This window comes from Dermacentor albipictus, chromosome 8 (genome assembly GCF_038994185.2).
Source record: "Dermacentor albipictus isolate Rhodes 1998 colony chromosome 8, USDA_Dalb.pri_finalv2, whole genome shotgun sequence".
Taxonomy (NCBI): domain Eukaryota; kingdom Metazoa; phylum Arthropoda; class Arachnida; order Ixodida; family Ixodidae; genus Dermacentor; species Dermacentor albipictus.
This window is the reverse complement of record NC_091828.1, coordinates 67,099,157-67,117,679: the sequence shown is the minus strand read 5'-3', so window position 1 is coordinate 67,117,679 and position 18,523 is coordinate 67,099,157. Positions and strand designations below refer to the sequence as shown.

Genomic DNA, 18,523 nt, shown 5'->3' with positions numbered 1-18,523 from the left:
GCTGGATAGCAGTGGTTTCTGATGCTGACGAACTGGTTCTTGAATGATTCGTTGGACAATATTACTTTTCTTCATTTATTTGATAGGGAATTGTCACCAATGGAGAGCTATTATTTCGGCAGTCATCAGTTCTGCATTAAACGTACGCTGCTGTAGTATTACACTCCACTCCTTGAACCAACTCGGGAATTTACGGATATCTGTTTTCACTGTGAGTGCATCGTCGTGCAGTTATGAAACAATGTAAACGCGCGTTTCCTCTAAAATGGCCGAATATCAGCTTTTGTGAGTGTAAATCGAATAGGAATCGAATACAAATTGTAAATATCGAATATCGAATTGAATATTGAGTAGGAATAGTAACATTTCTTCCCGTATAATTAGGTACCACTGTTGCATAGTTTAGTGAAAAAAATACAGCTCTATCAGTAAAAATTAGGATCAGTTTTAAACCCACGATCCTTAACTGTCATTAAAAACACTGAACCAATAGTCTTTCCAATCAGTATAACCTGATTGTAAGCAAACTAAAATTTTCCGGGGCTATATGACTGCTGAATAAATGATAGCTGCGAAATAAATGGTTTCAGGAGAAAATATCTCTTGTTGTGGCGGAAAAGGAAAACGGCGCTGAAGGAATTATGTTCAATTAGCACCTGTAAAAGGGTCCGTTTAAGTGAAAACATTAGAAGTAGTAGAAATAAATAACAAGCTGCCACATGTCTTGATTGCGAAAAAACACTAAATAATAGCGTACAACCTCAATTCACAGGTTGTCATGTACGGTGGCTTCCATATCTTTGATAGTTTCGCTTCTGATGAATTGTGATACTATGCTTAGTAGGCGGATAACTGTTCTTAGAGTTAATAATGGGTTGCTGCGAAATATCTAGTTAGTTTTATTAGTCGAAAATAATGAATAGGTTCTTATGGGATACGGATAGAAATAGTTAGTGCGCAGTGTTCGATTCCTGTTTCAAACTCAGAATACTCACACATCCCTTCTTTGGAAAGTGAAAGAAAACCCGAAATTGCCCCTTACAAGTTGACACGCTAGACCAACATGGTTGTTGAGGGCCACGCAAAAGGTGCAGTAACATATATATATATATATATATATATGTATATATATATATATCAGGCACGTACCCAGGATTTTTTTTCGGGGGTGGGGCCCACCACCACCTCCATCATCATCATCATCATCATCATCATCATCATCATCATCATCATGTTTTATGTCCACTGCAGGACGAAGGGACAGGACACCCTGCGATCTCCAATTACCCCTGTCCTGCGCCAACCGATTCCAACTAGCGCCCGCGAATTTCCTAATTTCATCGCTCCACCTAGTGTTTTGTCGTCTTCGATTGCGTTTTCCTTCTCTTGGTACCCATTGTGTAACCCTAATGGTCCAACGTTTATCTAACCGGCGCATTACTTGACTTGCCCAGCTACATTTTTTCCTCTTGATGTCAATTAGAATATCGTCTATACCCGTTCGCTCTCTGATCCAAACCGCTCTCTTTTTCTCTCTTAACGTTATGCCTAGCAATCTTCGTTCGATCGCTCTTTGCGCGGTCCTTAACTTGCTCTCAAGTCTCTGTCCCATATGTGAGCACTGGCAAAATGCACTGATTGCACACCTTACTTTTCAATGATAATGGTAAGCTTCCAGTCAGAAGCTGGTAAGGTCTGCCGTATGCGATTCAACCTATTTTCATTCTTCTGTGAATTTCCTTCTCATGATCAGGGTTCCCTGTGATCAATTCACCTAGGTAAACGTACTCCTTCACAGTCTCTAGTAGCCGACTGGCGATCCTAAACTCTTGTTCATTTGCCCGGCTATTTATCATTATCTTCATCTACTGCATATTAATATTCAACCCCACTCTTACCCTCTCTCTGTTAAGGTCTCCAATGATTTGTTGTAACTTGTCTGCATTGTTGTTGAATAGAACAATGTCATCGGCAAACCGAAGGTTGCTGAGATATTTGCCGTCGATCGTTACTCCTAAGCCTTCCCAGTTTAATAGCTTGAATTCTTCTAAACACGCAGTGAATAGCTTTGGAGAAGATGTGTCTCCCTGTCTGACCCCTTTCTCTATAGGTATCTCCCTGCTTTTCTTGTGTAGAATTAAGGTAGCTGTAGAACCTCTGTAAATATTCTTACGCGAAGGACGAATCAGTAAGACGAGAAACTATTTACAGAATATATTTAAACAACGGTTGCAGCGCTGACCAGTTAGATTCACAGCGCGAGGCCAGTTCGTTCTTCCTCCTCTTTTCTGGAGTGATGGCGCCCACGCGCCTCGTTCAAACAAACAAATACCACACGCATGTAGCAATATTTTCCAAGCTTTTTAAGTAAGCATTCTGTACTCCTTGAATACGTAGTGCCTCTATAAATGCTGGTATCTCTACTGAATCAAATGCATTTTCGTAATCTATGTAAGCCACATAGAGAGGCTTATTGTACTCTGCAGATTTCGCGATAACCTGATTGATGACATGGATGTGATCCATTGTAAGGTATCTCTTCCTGAAGCCAGCCTGCTCCCTTGGTTGACAAAATCCAGTGTTGCCCTTATCCTGTTGGAGATTATTTAGGTAAATATTTTATATAATACTGGGAGCAAGCTAATGGTCTTACAATTTTTCAATTCTTTAACGTCTCCTTTTTTGTGGATTAGTATAATGTCTGCATTCTTCCAGTTTTCTGGGACCCTTGCAGTCGATAGACATTTCGTATAAAGAGCCGCCAGTTTTCTAAGCATTATGTCTCCTCCATCTTTGAATAAATCGACTGTTATTCCACCTTCTCCTCCCGCTCTTCTTCGTTTCATGTCTTGCAGGGCCCTTCTGACCTCATCGCTAGATATAGGAGAGTTTCTGTATCCTGTTCATTACTGTTTCTAAGTGAGGTATCGTGACTTCTCTGGGTACTGTACACAGGTCAGCTTAGAATTTTCCACTGCTTTTACTATATCTTCGAGATTGCTGATGATATTATCCTTCCTATATTTTAGTGCATACATCATGGTTTCTCCTATGCCAGGTTTCTTTTTTACTGATTTCAGGCTGCGTTCATTTTTTACGGCTTCTTCAGTGTTTCTTGTGTTATAGTTTCGAATATCAGTTACTTTCGCCTTGTTGATCAGTTTTGACAGTTCCGCGAATTGCGTAACGCTGTGCGGCTGCCAGTCCCATACAACTGCGTGGAGCGCAGGACTCTGCGATTCTGGACGTACTGCGCTCATCGCGAAAGGTTAGAAAAACACACACATAAGCACAGCAGAGAAGTGGCTACGTGAGGCGGTTCGACCGATAACTGTAGAAGCGTCATTCAAAACAAGTAATTGTTCTCGACTTCCGGCGGCGTTTTCTCTACTTCCTTTTTAAATGAAAAGATGTTTATCCATAAATAGTCTCATGAACAACGGTTAACTTTTTTATTATTCGCTTTTGCTTGCAGTTTGGTTGTTGCCTTGGCTCTCTCCCTTAGTACATCGCTTAATTTCTCATCTTCTTACGATTTTTGTTTCCAGTTGCCAATTTTGCACGAAAGGTGCTATACAATTATGGAAAAACAGACGAGGTAACGGGCGACAGTCATTTTGCTTATGGGTTTAAGGGTGATTGCAGGGTTTCATGATGGACGCTCTTTCACATTATTTTATTTCCCACCTTATCTAACCCATATCACGTGTATATGGTTCCGGGCATCTGCCAGCGCCGCGGCGAGCCGTAACTCCAGGAAATAATGAAGCAAAGGGAAAAGTTAAACACAAATGGCGTTTTCTCCGGCCGCAACTCGTTCCATGAAAGTACAGACCAGCTGAGTAAGAGCTGCATCCCTCTCCTGGTCCCAGGATCAGCCTAAACAAAAAAGGTTGAACTAAAAAAAGCAACATCTAAGCGCGTGACGGGTGAATAGATGGCGACAACTGAACGCATCTCGATTTAATCGCGCGGGTGCGGAATCTATGAGAAAACTGCCCTTCACATTACAATAGATGCCGATAACTACCGCCATTTAAAATAGTGATAAAGGCAGCATAATGCTGACTGATGAACAGCTGCCAAGTCTCAACATTGATCTGGCGGCGCTTTAGGAATGTGTGAGGAGTGGTGGCGTGGGTGCGGAGGGGGGGGGGGGGGGTATGCCACTTGATTTCGGGGGGGGCCCGGGCCCCCCCGGGCCCCCCCCTGGGTACGTGCCTGATATATATATATATATATATATATATATATATATATATATATATATATATATATATATATATATATATATATATATATATATATATATATTTGTGTGTAATGTTTATCGAGCTAGATTATCTGGTAGAAATGTCCACAGCCTATGGAGCAATCCGTCGATATAGCGGAGAACACGCTTCAGAGTGGCTTTTCACTTTTGCACTCGCCACTTCAAACTGGTTTGCTCCTTACTGACAACGTACTTTCATGCCATTATTATAACTATGGCACAAATAACAGGTTCACATTGACAGATCAATCCGTGATAACAAGGTTTAGATGTAATATACGGAAGAGCCTTGATAACTTACGTCAGGGTTTTCTCGGCGGTGATTGATTATAGGGAGCATCCTCTCTATCACCTCATCCGAGGGTAGTTGAGTGAAGATCGACTGCACGGCGAAGATAATTTTGTGCAGTAATCGACTGGGAGGGAGGAGATCTGGAAGTAACGAAAAAATCACAAATAAAGTTCTTGCGCACTTCCTAGAAAGAATTCCTTGTGTTTCCACTATGTGAACGTGTAACTCTTTAATTCTACTATGTAACTTTTAGTGGCCATGTTATAATTTCAGAATCCACGCCAATTAATACTGAAAACGGCGATGGCTTGCCACCAGCTGTGGAGCTTAAGGCGGAGACTGATGACGGAAAGACGTCGGCAAAGTGCAAAGGGGTTATGTGGCTGCAGCAGTACCCTATTGCTAGAAACTATGTTCTTTGAACCATTATCGAGAAATAAGTTCCCAAAAGAGGTAGTAAACTGCAGTCGTATTGCATTTGTAACGAACAGCCGCGTCTCGTTTTTGCAGTGGCGAGTCGAAGACGGCGACGCGTGCTGTCATTGCGAAACAAGTAGTCCTCTTCGCTGCCACTAGACTGATCTTGCACTATTATCACCTTTGCAAATTCATCATCATCGTCAGCCTGGTTAAGCCCACTGCAGGGCAGAGGCCTCTCCCATACTTCTCCAACTATCCCGGTCATGTGCTAATCGTGGCCATGTTGTCGCTGCAAACTTCTTAATCTCATCCGCCCACCTAAATTTCTGCCGCCACCTGCTACACTTACATTCTCCTGGAATCCTGTCCGCAACCCCTAATGACCATCGGTTATCTTCCCTCCTCATTACATGTCCATTTCTTTTTCTTGATTTCAACTAAGATGCAAATTAAATTTAATTAAAATCATTGGAGGTTGCAGGAATCCCTCAAGTCACCGTGGAGCTCCGCAGTGGTACGTCGCCCGCCTACACCATGGCCGACGCCACTAACGCACCGCCTACACTGACGTCTGTCGCTGTCACTTCCGCCGACGTTCTTTCTCAGTGCGACCCGGCCGTCTTCAGCGGGGCCAGAGAACATGATGCCTAACACTCGCTGTCCGCCTATGAATGTGTAAGTGCTCACAATAAGTGGGATGACCAAACAAGCAGCCAGCCCATACCAGCAGCTTTCGTTGCTCCCCAATAGCCAGAAGCCTGTCCCAACTGATACTGCGGCCATGTAAGCCATCCGTACCCAGATATTTGAAGTACTTCCCCATTAACCAGCTAGCTTTTGAGACGGCACCACGTGCTTATACTGACTACCCGCCTCTATCCACACCTCCGATGGATCCGATCATCTAAGTTCACACCTCCGTTGCTCAACTACCCTTCCGCGATGGTATGGCCACACCACCGTCATATTCCGCCCCACTGACAACACTGTCGGTTCCCCTTGTCTCTCTTCACGACAGTCGCTACAACTTATTCAAGTGGACACACGGTACATGTGAGATGTGTTTCGGCCGTGGAACTGACCATAACCTTGCTTGCTTCCGTCATCGCTGCATGTCGTCTAAACGTTGCGCCTTCGGTCAATTTCGCTACGCGCCGCCGCATGTCGCCTAGACTGGTCGCTGAGTTGCCGACAAATCAATCAATCAATCAATCAATCAATCAATCAATCAATCAATCAATCAATCAATCAATCAATCAATCAATCAATCAATCAATCAATCAATCAATCAATCAATCAATCAATCAATCAATCAATCATCTTTATTGATTTCACTGAAAACAGTAGAATAGAAAGCTCATCCCAAACTGACAACCACAAAAATTTGATCCCGACCACCACTCAGAAAGCTGCCACTCTCCTTATGCGCGTCGTTAAAACTTCTTTCTGGGCGAGTTGTGGTTGCATGTGTTTGCGCTGTAAACGTTTTTATGTCAACTTATGCGCGTCGACTGTTACTCTTACCTGTGCGTCTTCGACTACTTGCTGATGAGGGAAACTGATTAGCGTAGTCCCGCAGGTAAGAACCGCAAGCTTGTGCAACTTTCATAAACCTCAATTTTCTCCTCAGAATGTGTGTAACGTCCGTGTGGAGGGACCAGCTGAACAAGAGCTTGTGGATACTGGGTACGCCGTTTCCATCCTCCGTGAAAATATTTGTCGTAAGCTACAAGCGTCACTGTCGCTCTCTCAGGCATGACACTTTCACTGATAGCGCACCGGAAATTCATCCTACAGCTGTACGCACCACCCATATCGTCATCCAAGGCGTTTTGTACTTCATCGAGATTGTCGTTCTGCTAAATTGTCTTCGCGATCACATCCTCAGATGGGACCTGTTGTCATATATTACGCTGTTATCGTCGATTGTTCTCGCTAGGAAGTAGCCCTTTCGCTATTATGAGACACACCATCGGCCGGTGCCGGCATTCACAAGATCTTCATTCGCGCTGATGTTCACGCGCCTCCGGAGATGTTAGTGCTTGTGGTCTTGTGTGCTGCAGCGCCAGAGCGCATCTTGTGTTTACGCCATATAATGTACTTGCTCACGGCAAGGACTTGTATCTGCTACTCGCCATCATCACCGCTACGTCTGGATGCGCCTTAATGCCCATATGTAATCTGCAGCGGTATCCAGTGATCATACTGCATGGTGAGACTTTAAGATTTATTTCAGTTGTCATGTGTAATAAAGTTCTTAACGTTGAATATAGCGCCACCAATTTACATCTCGACGCCGTAGCTTCCGTTTCATGAACACTGCCTTCAGTCTTTTTCGACTCCACCATCATCGCAGGCCTTTCAGCATCTTATCGCACCCCATTGTTGCCCTCCTTAATGGGGTTCGTTTCTGCGTTCACTAAACCAAACATCCTTGGGTCACACGACCAGTGCATATCATACTAGACACACCGGTTGACATGCCGTCTTGTGACAGCGTATATACAGTAAAAGCTCGTTAATTCGAACCGCAAGGGGAAGCCGCTTCAGTTCGAATTAACGAAAGTTCGAACTAACGAAAGTGAAGGAGGGCGACTGTACACTGCGATTTGGAAGCAGTAGGGCATGTCAGAAATTTGGCATGTGTCAGAAAGTGATGGCGTGCTCTGGGTCCGACTGCGCCACACCACCAATGTCCACCGAAACGAACGTTAGCCGAGGCTTAACACCATCACAATGAATCGCGACGGCCGATACCTCCTAAGCTGAAAACAGAGGTGCACAACCGATGAAGACTGCCGAGAGAGACAAAGACGCTGAACATGTGAAGGTGGCGAAGGCCCTGATTCGTTGGTTCTTGATTGCAAGCGCAGCTGCGACGTACTTGATTCGCTGTGTTTTGGAGCTTGCCGTGACATCTCCGCACAACATTAGCAGCTGTACAAGATTTGCAAAGCCTCCGAGATTCCAACGGGCAAGAAGTCTCGGAGGTTACGTTGAACCGAGAGGCGGCAGCCGCCGCTGCCTTCTGGCTGACCCCGCGTCGGTTAGATTTTTTTTCCGATTTTGCCTTCTCTCGCCGTTCTCTCCGTTTCGGAGGCAATACAGCCTAGTGTGTAGGCAGTAGGCGCGTTTCTCTGGCCATGTGCTAGGCGAGCGTAGTTCGAATTATCCGTGACGGAACCTTCTCGCGTTCGAATTAATGGACGTTTTTATACATAGACTTCTGTGGAGCTTGGCCGGACCAAATCGTACAGTTCGAATTATCCGTAAATTCGAATTATTGAAGTTCGAATTAACGAGCTTTCACTGTATAGCACAAGCGAACGACAGGCTCTAGGGCGGCTTATGTCAGCCTTCCGATAGCCCTTGGTCGTCTTATGTTGTTCTACTGAGGAAAAAAAAATGGATGTGTTCAATTTTCTGAGTTATCGCCGTCTAAACAAGATTACAGGAAAGGACCTCAACATCCCGCATAGAGAAGGCATGTTTAGCCATCATTTGGGCATTGTGCAAGCTTTCGCTATACCTCTACGGTTATCCTTTCAGCATCATCACTGACAATCACGCTCTATCTTGGCTGTCCTTGAAATATCCGTGGGGCCGCCTCAGCCGTTGGGTGCTTCGCCTGCAGGATTATGACGTTCGTGTCGCATGGCATTCCGGTTGAAAGCAACCTGGCACTGATCCTTTCTCCCTCTCACCGATGATACCTGATGTGGCCTCTTTATAACTTCACTCTACGACCCCAGCGCCGCCAATACTCACCACGATTGATATGCCCTACAAGCGCGGCTGTTCGACTACCTTGCCCCTCATCTGTGTTTCTTTCAACGCAGACGCTACGCGGTCAAGCAACCCATTTTGCCATGCGAGACATTCTCTATCACCACACCAATTTTTGGACGGTCGGAAAGGGCTTTTGGCAATTTATCGCCATATACGCTCCGACATATGGTTGCTCTACCATACCGGTGTCCATGCGCCCACGTAGGAGTTCTAGAGAGGTACAGAAGTCTTCGTCAATGATATTACTGGAGCGGAATGTGCCGATTTGTCCATCGGTACGTTCGATCTTTCACCACCTGGCACTAAAGCGATATACCTCGACCGCGGTCTACTGGGACACTAAAGCCACCACCGTGCCTGCCACAACTGTTTGACCATGATAGCATCAATCTCTATGGCCGGCTTCCTACAGCGGATATGAAAAGCGCTGTTTAGGGTTAGCGACGATGGTCTGACGCGCTAAGCCCAGGCTACGGCCCTTCTCGCAGCGAGCGCACGGGACGTTCCTATGCCCATTCTTCGGAACTTCATACTTCGCCACAGTGCTCCTCGGGAGCTATTCAGGGATATTACTCGTGCTTTCTTGTAAGAAGTCAAACAATCGCTCCTTCCCGAGCGCCGACATCATTCACCGAAAATTGACCGCATGCCTCCCACAAACGAGTGGTTTCACGGAGGGGTTAAACTGCACACGCGACAAGTTTAGAATGGGCGTCCCATTCGACCACACCAGTTGGGACACCATACACCAGTTCCTTACGTTGGCAGCCGTAGACTAGTTGTAGAGCACCCGCTTCGGTTACAGGAGGTTGAGAGTTCGATTCCCACGGTGGCCGGGTACCCGCTGGCTTAAATGGGCACACGTGTGCCCCAACTTGGCGTTTGGCTTCCTTTAGGCCTGACACGACTGAGAAAGGAGCCTACGCCCTAAACTCATGTCGAAACCTCCCATGAGTGCCAAAAAAAAAGTCGTGTTGTGGTATCCCTCGACGCAAGTGTCCGGGGTTGAATGGGCAGCACCCCCGACTGCTGTGTTGAGGAAGCAGGATTCAAAACCAGGCATCTGATCAACTTGGGTGACAGAGTACGCGGAAATGGGTACGTACGTGAAGCTGTTCAACCAAGTTCATTCACGCTGACATTGGTCACTAGGTGCGGGACTAGGTATGTAGCATTGTCCGAAGAAAATGTTTCCTGTGACTTGGAGCCCTGGCAATGCGTGCTAGGTCAGTGCTGTTCTTTAGTGAACTTCTCTGATTCCAACTAGAGTTAATGGGCACGTGCCAGGCGGCAAGTGCCGCTCCTTAATGAGCACCTCTGATGTGCCACTGAAAATTGGTCACTTCACAATGACCAGGGGGCCCCGCGAATTTCTTCCATGTTTAGCGGAGTCGAGCCCACGCCGTAAGGGTTCCTCAAGGACAGCATTTCTGACGCCTTCGCAGGCTGCTCCACAAGTGCAGTCGATATGAACCGTTTTGAATGAACGTCTTCCACGTCAGTGTTTTAGCGAGTCCTATCGTGAATGGACTAGGCATGGGCCACTCTTCAATGAACCTCTAGCCATCTTGGCTCACTAAGCATGCTACAATGGGCGTGCCGCAAGCGAGGAAACAATTCTAGGCGTTCGCACGCGTCGGTGCGCCACGCTCTTACTCACAGAGGCCACGAGCAGACTTCTCGGCAGCACCACTAGATAATGCGTCGTGTCCGGAAAGAAGCACGAGACAGGAGCCCGGTTGCCCCATGACGCGTTTCCAAGCGTTCGCACGCACCGGCGCGCCGCGTATTTCGGAGGTCACGCTCAAGCTTATCGGCGGCTTTGCTAGATGGCGCCTAGGGTCCTTAGTGAAGCGCGAAATAGTAATTCCACTGGAATAAACGGCTCAAACGTAGCTCATTTCGAGGGGGGCAATAAGTTGTGCCACTGTAGTGACTCTATGCTAAGCGAATTACCATCTACAGTCTTCTTCAGATGAGTTCTGCGCATTTGTAACATTTTCTTTGTACGGACGTGAGCCCTCACGTCTAGTTTCCCTCTTACAGGTTTCGGGAGGACATAACGGGGCTAGTATTTGCTCCTCTAAGAGACCACTCACTGAGATAGAAAAGCTTGCTGCCTCCAAACTGGCCTACGCTTTTGCGCGCTGCCTTGTATAGGGCCAGCGAAGAGGCGTCGCCCCGCTGGATGTTCGTGCGAACGCCGGCGAAGAACTGCAGACCGAAGTCAGTGCCCATGATGCAGAATGGCTCGAACACCTCGATGCAGCCGTCTGAGCCTGTGAGCTTGCGGTCCATCGCCCGGAAACACTCTTCGACGCATTCTTGCACCATCGGCACGGCCTGGAAAACAGTCGAAACGCGACACAACGTGACCACTTATTAATGATGAAAACCTGAAATAGTAGGCCACCGGTATGCTGGATTTCTCTAGATACATAAGAAATAAGCACCCGTGAAAGAGAAATCTGAAAAATGTACACAGAAAAAACAAGCAAACAGACAAGAACACAAACAAGGGAACAGGATAAGCAGAAAGGAAGAAAAACGATGGACGAAAACATCCCTCGAAAAGCATGGCCGCGTACGCTATGCAATGTCAGAGAACGAAATTTATCTAAAGCAAGTCAATGTCCAATCGCAGTGCAGAGTACCCGTAGAACTTCAGAGTCGATACCAGGAAAGCCAGGGTACTATTAAAAAGAGAATCAACAAAAACAAAAGCGAAACGAATTTAGTACGCAGTGCAGCCATCTTTTAGTATGTGCCTATTATTAAAACGATTTCACCCGTGTTTAGTTTTAGTGCTCTCATGGATTACTTGTATACGCCCCAAGGGCATATCATAGACAACCGCTCAGCGTCTTAGAAACGCCAGCTCTTTGACACAGTGGAAAATAGGCGTGCTCGCCCATGTGTTTATCGCGGGCGATGGTTAGCCATGTATCTTCTCGAGAGACTCAAGCACTGGGCTTAAGGCGTCCAGTACTTTAAGTTGTTCCAGTAGTTTAGTTGTTTCAGTTTCAGTTGCACTTCCAGTACTTTCAGACGTTGTTCCAAGGTTCGACAGGATCACTTGAATGGCATCTATGAGGGGACGCAGCATTTAAATTACTTGTCAATCTGCTTTGGGCGTGTCATCAGCGGCAGGAGTAGGCTCCCGAGCGGCCTTGACAATCTGTGGTTCTGTGGGAAGTTGCTGGCTCGGAAGCGCAGGCCATTCTTCCTCAGAAAGTTTACACAAACCCGTGTGCTAATCATCATTCTCATGCTGGCTGAAATGCGCCGCCTGCAGCTCGCATAAATACTGGCGCCGCAGTTCGCTCTCGTAATTATTGTATGAAGCTCTCTCCTTGAAATGGTAAAGTAGTAATATACTTCACTCAACGTTCTTAGATGGCGTCATAATACCCTGAAATACGTTCGGCCTTAGATGACAGGTACGTACGAAAAAATGACTCGAACTCGCCGCAGCAGTTTCACTAGAAAATACGTTTGGACTCACCTTCTTGACATTGGCTGTCTTGAAGGCGGGAAGCATGATTTTCTTCAAGTGGCGCCAATCTTCGCCACTCACTCTGCTTATTCGAACTTCGTTGACGGCGAGGTTTTTTGACACGGCGGACGTGACCTGAAAAAAAAAAAACAAGGAATCCGAGAAGGAATCAGTTATCGAAATCAGAAATATCGATCGTATGTACGCAATAGCTCGTGCAGTAGTGGTCAGCTGCTAGTAAATGAGAGATAGAGGAGAGTGTTTGAGGAAACAATAGAATTGTACTATAAAGACAATATAGACATAGATAGAGAATTTCACGAATCTTGGTATAATATCTCTAGCCAGCTACTTGGCTCAGAGCGTGGGGGAAAAGGACAAAAAGAAAGGGATATGAGGAGTGACGGGCAGCATAGGTACAGTAGCGTGGCCATTACAGAATCATACACATTCGCATCCAAAGGTTTCATTCTCAGTCTGGAATCCAGGCCTGTGCAAACAGAAATTTCAACAGTGTCTGGATGGTTGGCTTCGTTTATACTCTGCCTGGCCATGGGCTGAGTTATACGTTTTTTCTCCACGGCCGCTTAATAAATGTTGCCACAGAAGGTGCCAATGCTTGCAGTTTACGGTCTTATTTGGGACAAGCAAACAAACACGTGGTCAACTATCTCAGATATGTAGCGCGTATCGTAATCTAGGGAGTCCTCGCGTGAACTGCTATGCAAATATTCTCTCGTAAACGCAACAACTACTATAACCATGTGCAGAAGGCTCGACTGGCTACGTTTGATGTCACACGGCATTCGAAATGTTCAATGGGGAATGAGTCGGTAAAGATGTTCGGAACGACCTTCTTGTGCCCAATCTCTTGTTGACGCTTTCCGCATAGCCTAGGTGACAGAACATTCTAATTTGACCTTAAGAATGGTATGGCGACGAGTAGGCCGTTATTTAAATTGATTTTTGCTGTTATACCAGTAAAAATATTCCCCAGCAGTATACACTGGCGATTCGAAGATTTTTGGGACAAAGCGTCACAAGATGCCCAAATCAGCGTTCCTACTTCCGTCCATGGCTCCGGCAAGCCAATAATCTGCAAGTGGTGAGAAGTTTACGGAGAAGCTGAAGCTCTCTAACGTTCAACCCTCTGCTACTGCGTATTGCTCACTGAGTTGAAGAAGGTCCTATTGCAGATGCTTTTATTTCGGTATAAGTTATATCGCAAAAATCATTTTCGAAACTTTTATTCAAACAATATCTCACCCGTCGTCCTGTGAAATTCTGGAAGTCTTGGATGTAGATACGTTTTATAAGTTCAAGGTCTCGAATAATGATTCCAGGTATGACGCCGTTGTAGTAGCTATAGAAACATACAAAAAACAAGCAAATGCTGTAGCACTGATATATTACCACTGTTGACAACAATAGATACGGCGGTGAGTAAATTTTTATTCAGCCAGAGATACAAAGGCGGCAAATAGGATTATTATTATGGTAAAGTTGAAGCTTCGAATGGCTACTCGCAGTTCCAGCTTTACCGCATTCGTAGAAGCGCATAGTCTTAGTGTATCCTCGCAAAGCTTTCGGGAAAGCCACTCTCTTTCTAGGCACGAAAAATAGACTGCACTAATGTTTTTCTAGGATGGCTGCTAAAGACGCCTCATGACACAGTGCCTACGCAATTCTGTGGTTGAACAGAAGGTCGTGGATATGATTTCCGACCACACGCAAGATATTTGTGTGAGTAGAATTAAAGAGCACACATGTGCGTTAAGGTATGACCACTTTAGAAAAACCAAGGGAGCCAAAATATATTGCGGCGCCTCAGTTATGGCTTCACGACAGGCCTTTGTGAATGCCTCTGATTACCTGCTAACGTTATCGAGCGTACACGAATTCATCGCTTCGTTCCTGGCCCCTCCTCTCTGTTCCATCTTTCTCCGTTAGCCTCTTTCCCCGGCGTAGGGTAGCAAATCAGCAGCTTATTTTGTTTACCATCATTGCCTTCCCTTTTTCTTTTCTGCTCCTCTCTAACTGCCGTGCGCTGCTTTGGGAAGTTCACTTCTTACTAGCCTGAGTTTTCGAAGGCGTCCACCCGATGTTCTTAAAGATGCCGACTTCTATAATGGTATGCTTTCATACTCATCAATTCCTTAATTTCTTTTAAAGAAACAACATCGAAAAGGCGAAGCAACGTTGGCGATAGCAAACTAGTTGACAGCTATACCAAGTAAGTATAGTAGCTTTATCGGCCATAATAATTGGTAAATATATGCTTCCTAACTAAACTAACAAACGTGGTGTGAAGCGCGCACGGATAAACATAAACACATCCCACCCAATGAGCGCGGACACATGTTGTCAAAATGCGGGCGTGGAATAGAGCGGCAGCAAGAGTGAGCGAATTGACGTTCGTGCTGACTCTCGCTTCAATGCGAAGCGGCGACACTACATCGCACACGAAGCTGTGAGCGCCCGGCGCACCTAGACTCTGTACTCATGGCGCTGTCAAAACAGGGGTTGTGCGGCAGCGCACTGCCTATGCAGCAGCCGCCTGAGTAGAAAGACCCCCTCCTTTCTCTCTCGTGCTCGCTGCCTTGCGCGCGACGGAAGACGGCGCTCTTCCTCCTTACTTTTTTGTCTTGCGCGCGCTGGATGGAGCTGTATAGTCGGCTCATCCTCGCACATCTGCACATTCAGCAGACGGCGCGGCAACGATGTTATCCCCTTGGACTTCATACGCAACATCATGGCGACGCCAACGCCAACTTCAGAGATGTGCCTCGAAAGTAGATTTAATTACTTTATGGTTTGAGCCATATAGTAACCGTACAGCTTAGGGGAGAAAACACGAAGCTTCAGCAACAAATAAAGAATGGCAAAACACCCTCCGCCAGTACAACGTCTACGCCTAGTCGAGCTCCAACAGCCGTTTCCACACAAGCGAACGGGGAAGCACTACGACACAAAAGGAGGGCGCAGGAAATGGTTGAAAAAAAAAAGAGGGTCTTTGCAATGAGCAGGGCTACAGTAACGTTTAAAGGAATTTTCGATGGGTTAGAGCAACAAATCACAAAACTTTATGTACAGATTAAACAACGATTCGATAGATTAGAGAACAGAGTAGCGGCACTAGAAAGGACACCAAAGAATATTCCGCCGGCCGGCGCGGGATGGGTTAAAAGCAAACTGTATAGCAGACCGAATGCAGTAGAATATAGCAAAGCCACCGGGGAAGAACATATAAATCAACATGGTGCCGCGCAACCAATACGCGATTTGGCAATGGCACTGCCGCAGGTATCGTCGCAAGCGAGGAAACCTGCAGCAGTTCGTAACAAGTTAGGCGACGCCAATTTCATCGCCCTCCAGGAGCCCCGGGGCGATGGCAAAATTATCGGGGTATAAATCTTACAGTGCTTCCGGCGAGAAGGCTACCATCACGACGCTGATACACAGAAGCTGTCGAGAACAATACCGGTATGCGTGGCATAGACCATGTCCTGATTGAAATAATCACCTCCCGCAAAGAAGAGGGAAGTCTATTTATTCTTAGCATAGACAGTCCACCCCGGCACAAGCACAAATTCGGCCCACTCTTCCGCAAAGCGTTGAGCTTAGCGGACAAACAGGCGCTAGTCGTGGTCGGTGATGTTAACGCGCCACATGTGACTTGGGGATACAGCATAGAGAACATTAAGGGCCGAAGCCTATGGGCAGATGCTCAGCACGAAGGACTAACGCTCATAAGTGACCCTGAGTAGCCAACCAGAATAGGACACAGCGTAACCAACGACACGACACCATAAGTCAAATTTACAAAGAATGTAGCAGATTCTCAGTGGGCAAGCATGCAGCAAAGCTTAGGCAGTGACCAGTACATCCTCGTCACAATGGTACAAGCAGGCCCAAGGAAAAAGAGGGTTAGAGAACTGAAACGTGTAGAATGGGACACTTTCCGCAAACTCCGACAACATGCGGTAGACACTATAACGGACATTTAGAAATGGGCAGACAAACTACAAGAAAGCACTAAATGAGCTAGCAAAACTGTTCCACAGGAGGCAGGTATAGAGGAGATGGATAGTGGATTATTGCATATGTGGGAAGCGAAAGGTAGTATGCTGAAAAGATGAAAAAAAAACATTGTTGGAAATTAAGTAAGATAATTCTTGAAATAAACAAGGAAATCGAGATATAAGCAAATAGTTTAACGGAACAAAAGTGGGACGCCACGTGCGACTTGGTGGAAAGGCGGTTAGGAGTGTGCAAGACCTGGGACATTGTCCAATGCCTCCTGAACCGCGGCAGTACAAGAAGCATACAAAGACACAATCTACAGAAGGTGATACAGAGCTACGGCGCTACAGAAGAAGAGCACTTTCGAGAGCTCCAAAGATGCACGTTGGAGATGCGGATAAAAAATGACTCCCGGATTACCTAGGTAACGAGAATCCTGATCTTGATACCCCCATTACGGAGGCAGAAGTCAGATATAAACTTACCAGGCTCAACCCGAAATCTGCACCAGGACCTCATGGCATAAGCAAGAAAACACTCAGGAATATTGATGATGTATCCATCCGAGCTCTCGCGGGCTACATGAACAAATGCTGGGAGCAAGGTGGCATTCAAAGTCAATAACAATCAGCCCAAATCATTTTTATACCGAAGCCTAAAAAGAAACCACAACTGCCGATGTTAAGGCCCATATCGATAACATCCGGCGGCGGCAAACTCATGCGACATGTGGTTCTCACATGCCTCACGAGATACATAGATGATGGAGGACTTTACCCACATACTATGGTTGGATTTCGACGCAAGTTATCGACGCAGGTTATTATGCTCAAACTAAAGCATTAGACGATAGATGCGGGTGCGAAAACTCTAGACACCAAGGCAATACTAGGTCTCGATCTAACTAAGGCCTTTGACACCGTCACGCACAAGGAAATACTACAAAACCTACAAAACCTGGATGTAGGACGTAAAACATACGCGTACATCAAACACTTCTTGACGGATCATGCCACAAAGATTTCAATTCGAGAATACAAATAGAAGGCGCTCAAACCAGGCAATAGAGGTACCCCGTAGGGTTCAGTCCTACCTTTCTATTCAATGTGACAATGATCGGTCTTCCTGCGAGACTCGAAAAGATAAAAGGACATGGACACAGCCTACATGCGGACGACAACAGCCTTTGAGTGGCGGCTGGAAGCGATGGGCATGTGGAAGAGATCTTTCAAAGAGCAGTAAACACGGTGGAAGGCTAAATATGAGACAAGGTACTGAGATGCTCCTCGGAAAAATCAGAACTTATGGTCTATAGACCACATGCAGGGGTGGAAAAAGCATTAGGGAAATGGCGGGCATTGTAATCACAGTCGAAGGAACCATGGTACCGATAGTGGGGAGCCTGAGGATACTGGGACTGGAGACCATTAGACTACTAGACAATAGTATTCAAAAACAACCAAACTAATGAGGCGGATATCCAACCGGCACTATGGCATGGCAGAGTACACTCTCATACGATTAATGAACACATTCATAATCACTCGTATTGTATATGTGGTCCATTACCTCAAGCTCTACGCTGCGGAGAAGCCAAGACAGAATGCATTATTTGAAGGGCGTATAAGCAAGCCTTGGGACTTCCAGCAAATGAGTCAAACGAGCAATTCTTGGCGCTCGGCATGCACAACACACTAGATGAACTTATTCAGGCCCAGAGAGCAGCGCAGTATTAAAGACAGAGTTTGACGGGGAGATGCATCTTAGATAACATCGGAGATACATCCCAAGGAAAATAAGGGAACATCTTTTAATACCCCCAATACCCAGAAACTTACACCAGGAGTTTCACCAAGATCGAAGGATCGCAAGAGCGAGAGCTCTTCACACAAGATTCCGTAGTGCCAGGGACGTGGTCTATGTGGACGCGGCGGATTACGCAAATAGACAGAGTATGTCGATAGTTGGTACGGGTCTAGAGGGTGACTGGAGAGTTAGCGGCAAGGTAAAAACAAGAAAGGCGGAGGTGGCGGAGGAGGCTGCTTTAGCACTGGCAATAGCCTCCATGCAGGCTAATATCGTAGTAAGGGACTTCAAGACAGCCGTCAAGAACTATGCAAAAGGAAGGATCTCGCCAGAAGCACTGAGAATTAAAAAAAACTTTGATGTAATAGTTCTGCGGAAACCCGCAAGGTGGAGTGAAGTAATAATTAAAGGGGAAATCAGATAT

General features: G+C 46.1%; 1 protein-coding gene across 1 annotated transcript in view; it reads right to left on the bottom strand.

Moving 5' to 3' along the window:
• The window catches only part of LOC135914550 (cytochrome P450 3A43-like), a 143,341-nt gene that overhangs the window by 909 nt on the left and 123,909 nt on the right, over positions 1-18,523 (bottom strand). Inside the window, exons 10-13 of the mRNA XM_070524647.1 lie at positions 13,537-13,633; positions 12,280-12,405; positions 10,874-11,117; positions 4,575-4,705 (exon numbers count right to left, since the gene is read on the bottom strand). Coding sequence (XP_070380748.1) covers positions 4,575-4,705; positions 10,874-11,117; positions 12,280-12,405; positions 13,537-13,633 — 598 coding nt within the window. The remainder of the gene's footprint in view (positions 1-4,574; positions 4,706-10,873; positions 11,118-12,279; positions 12,406-13,536; positions 13,634-18,523) is intronic.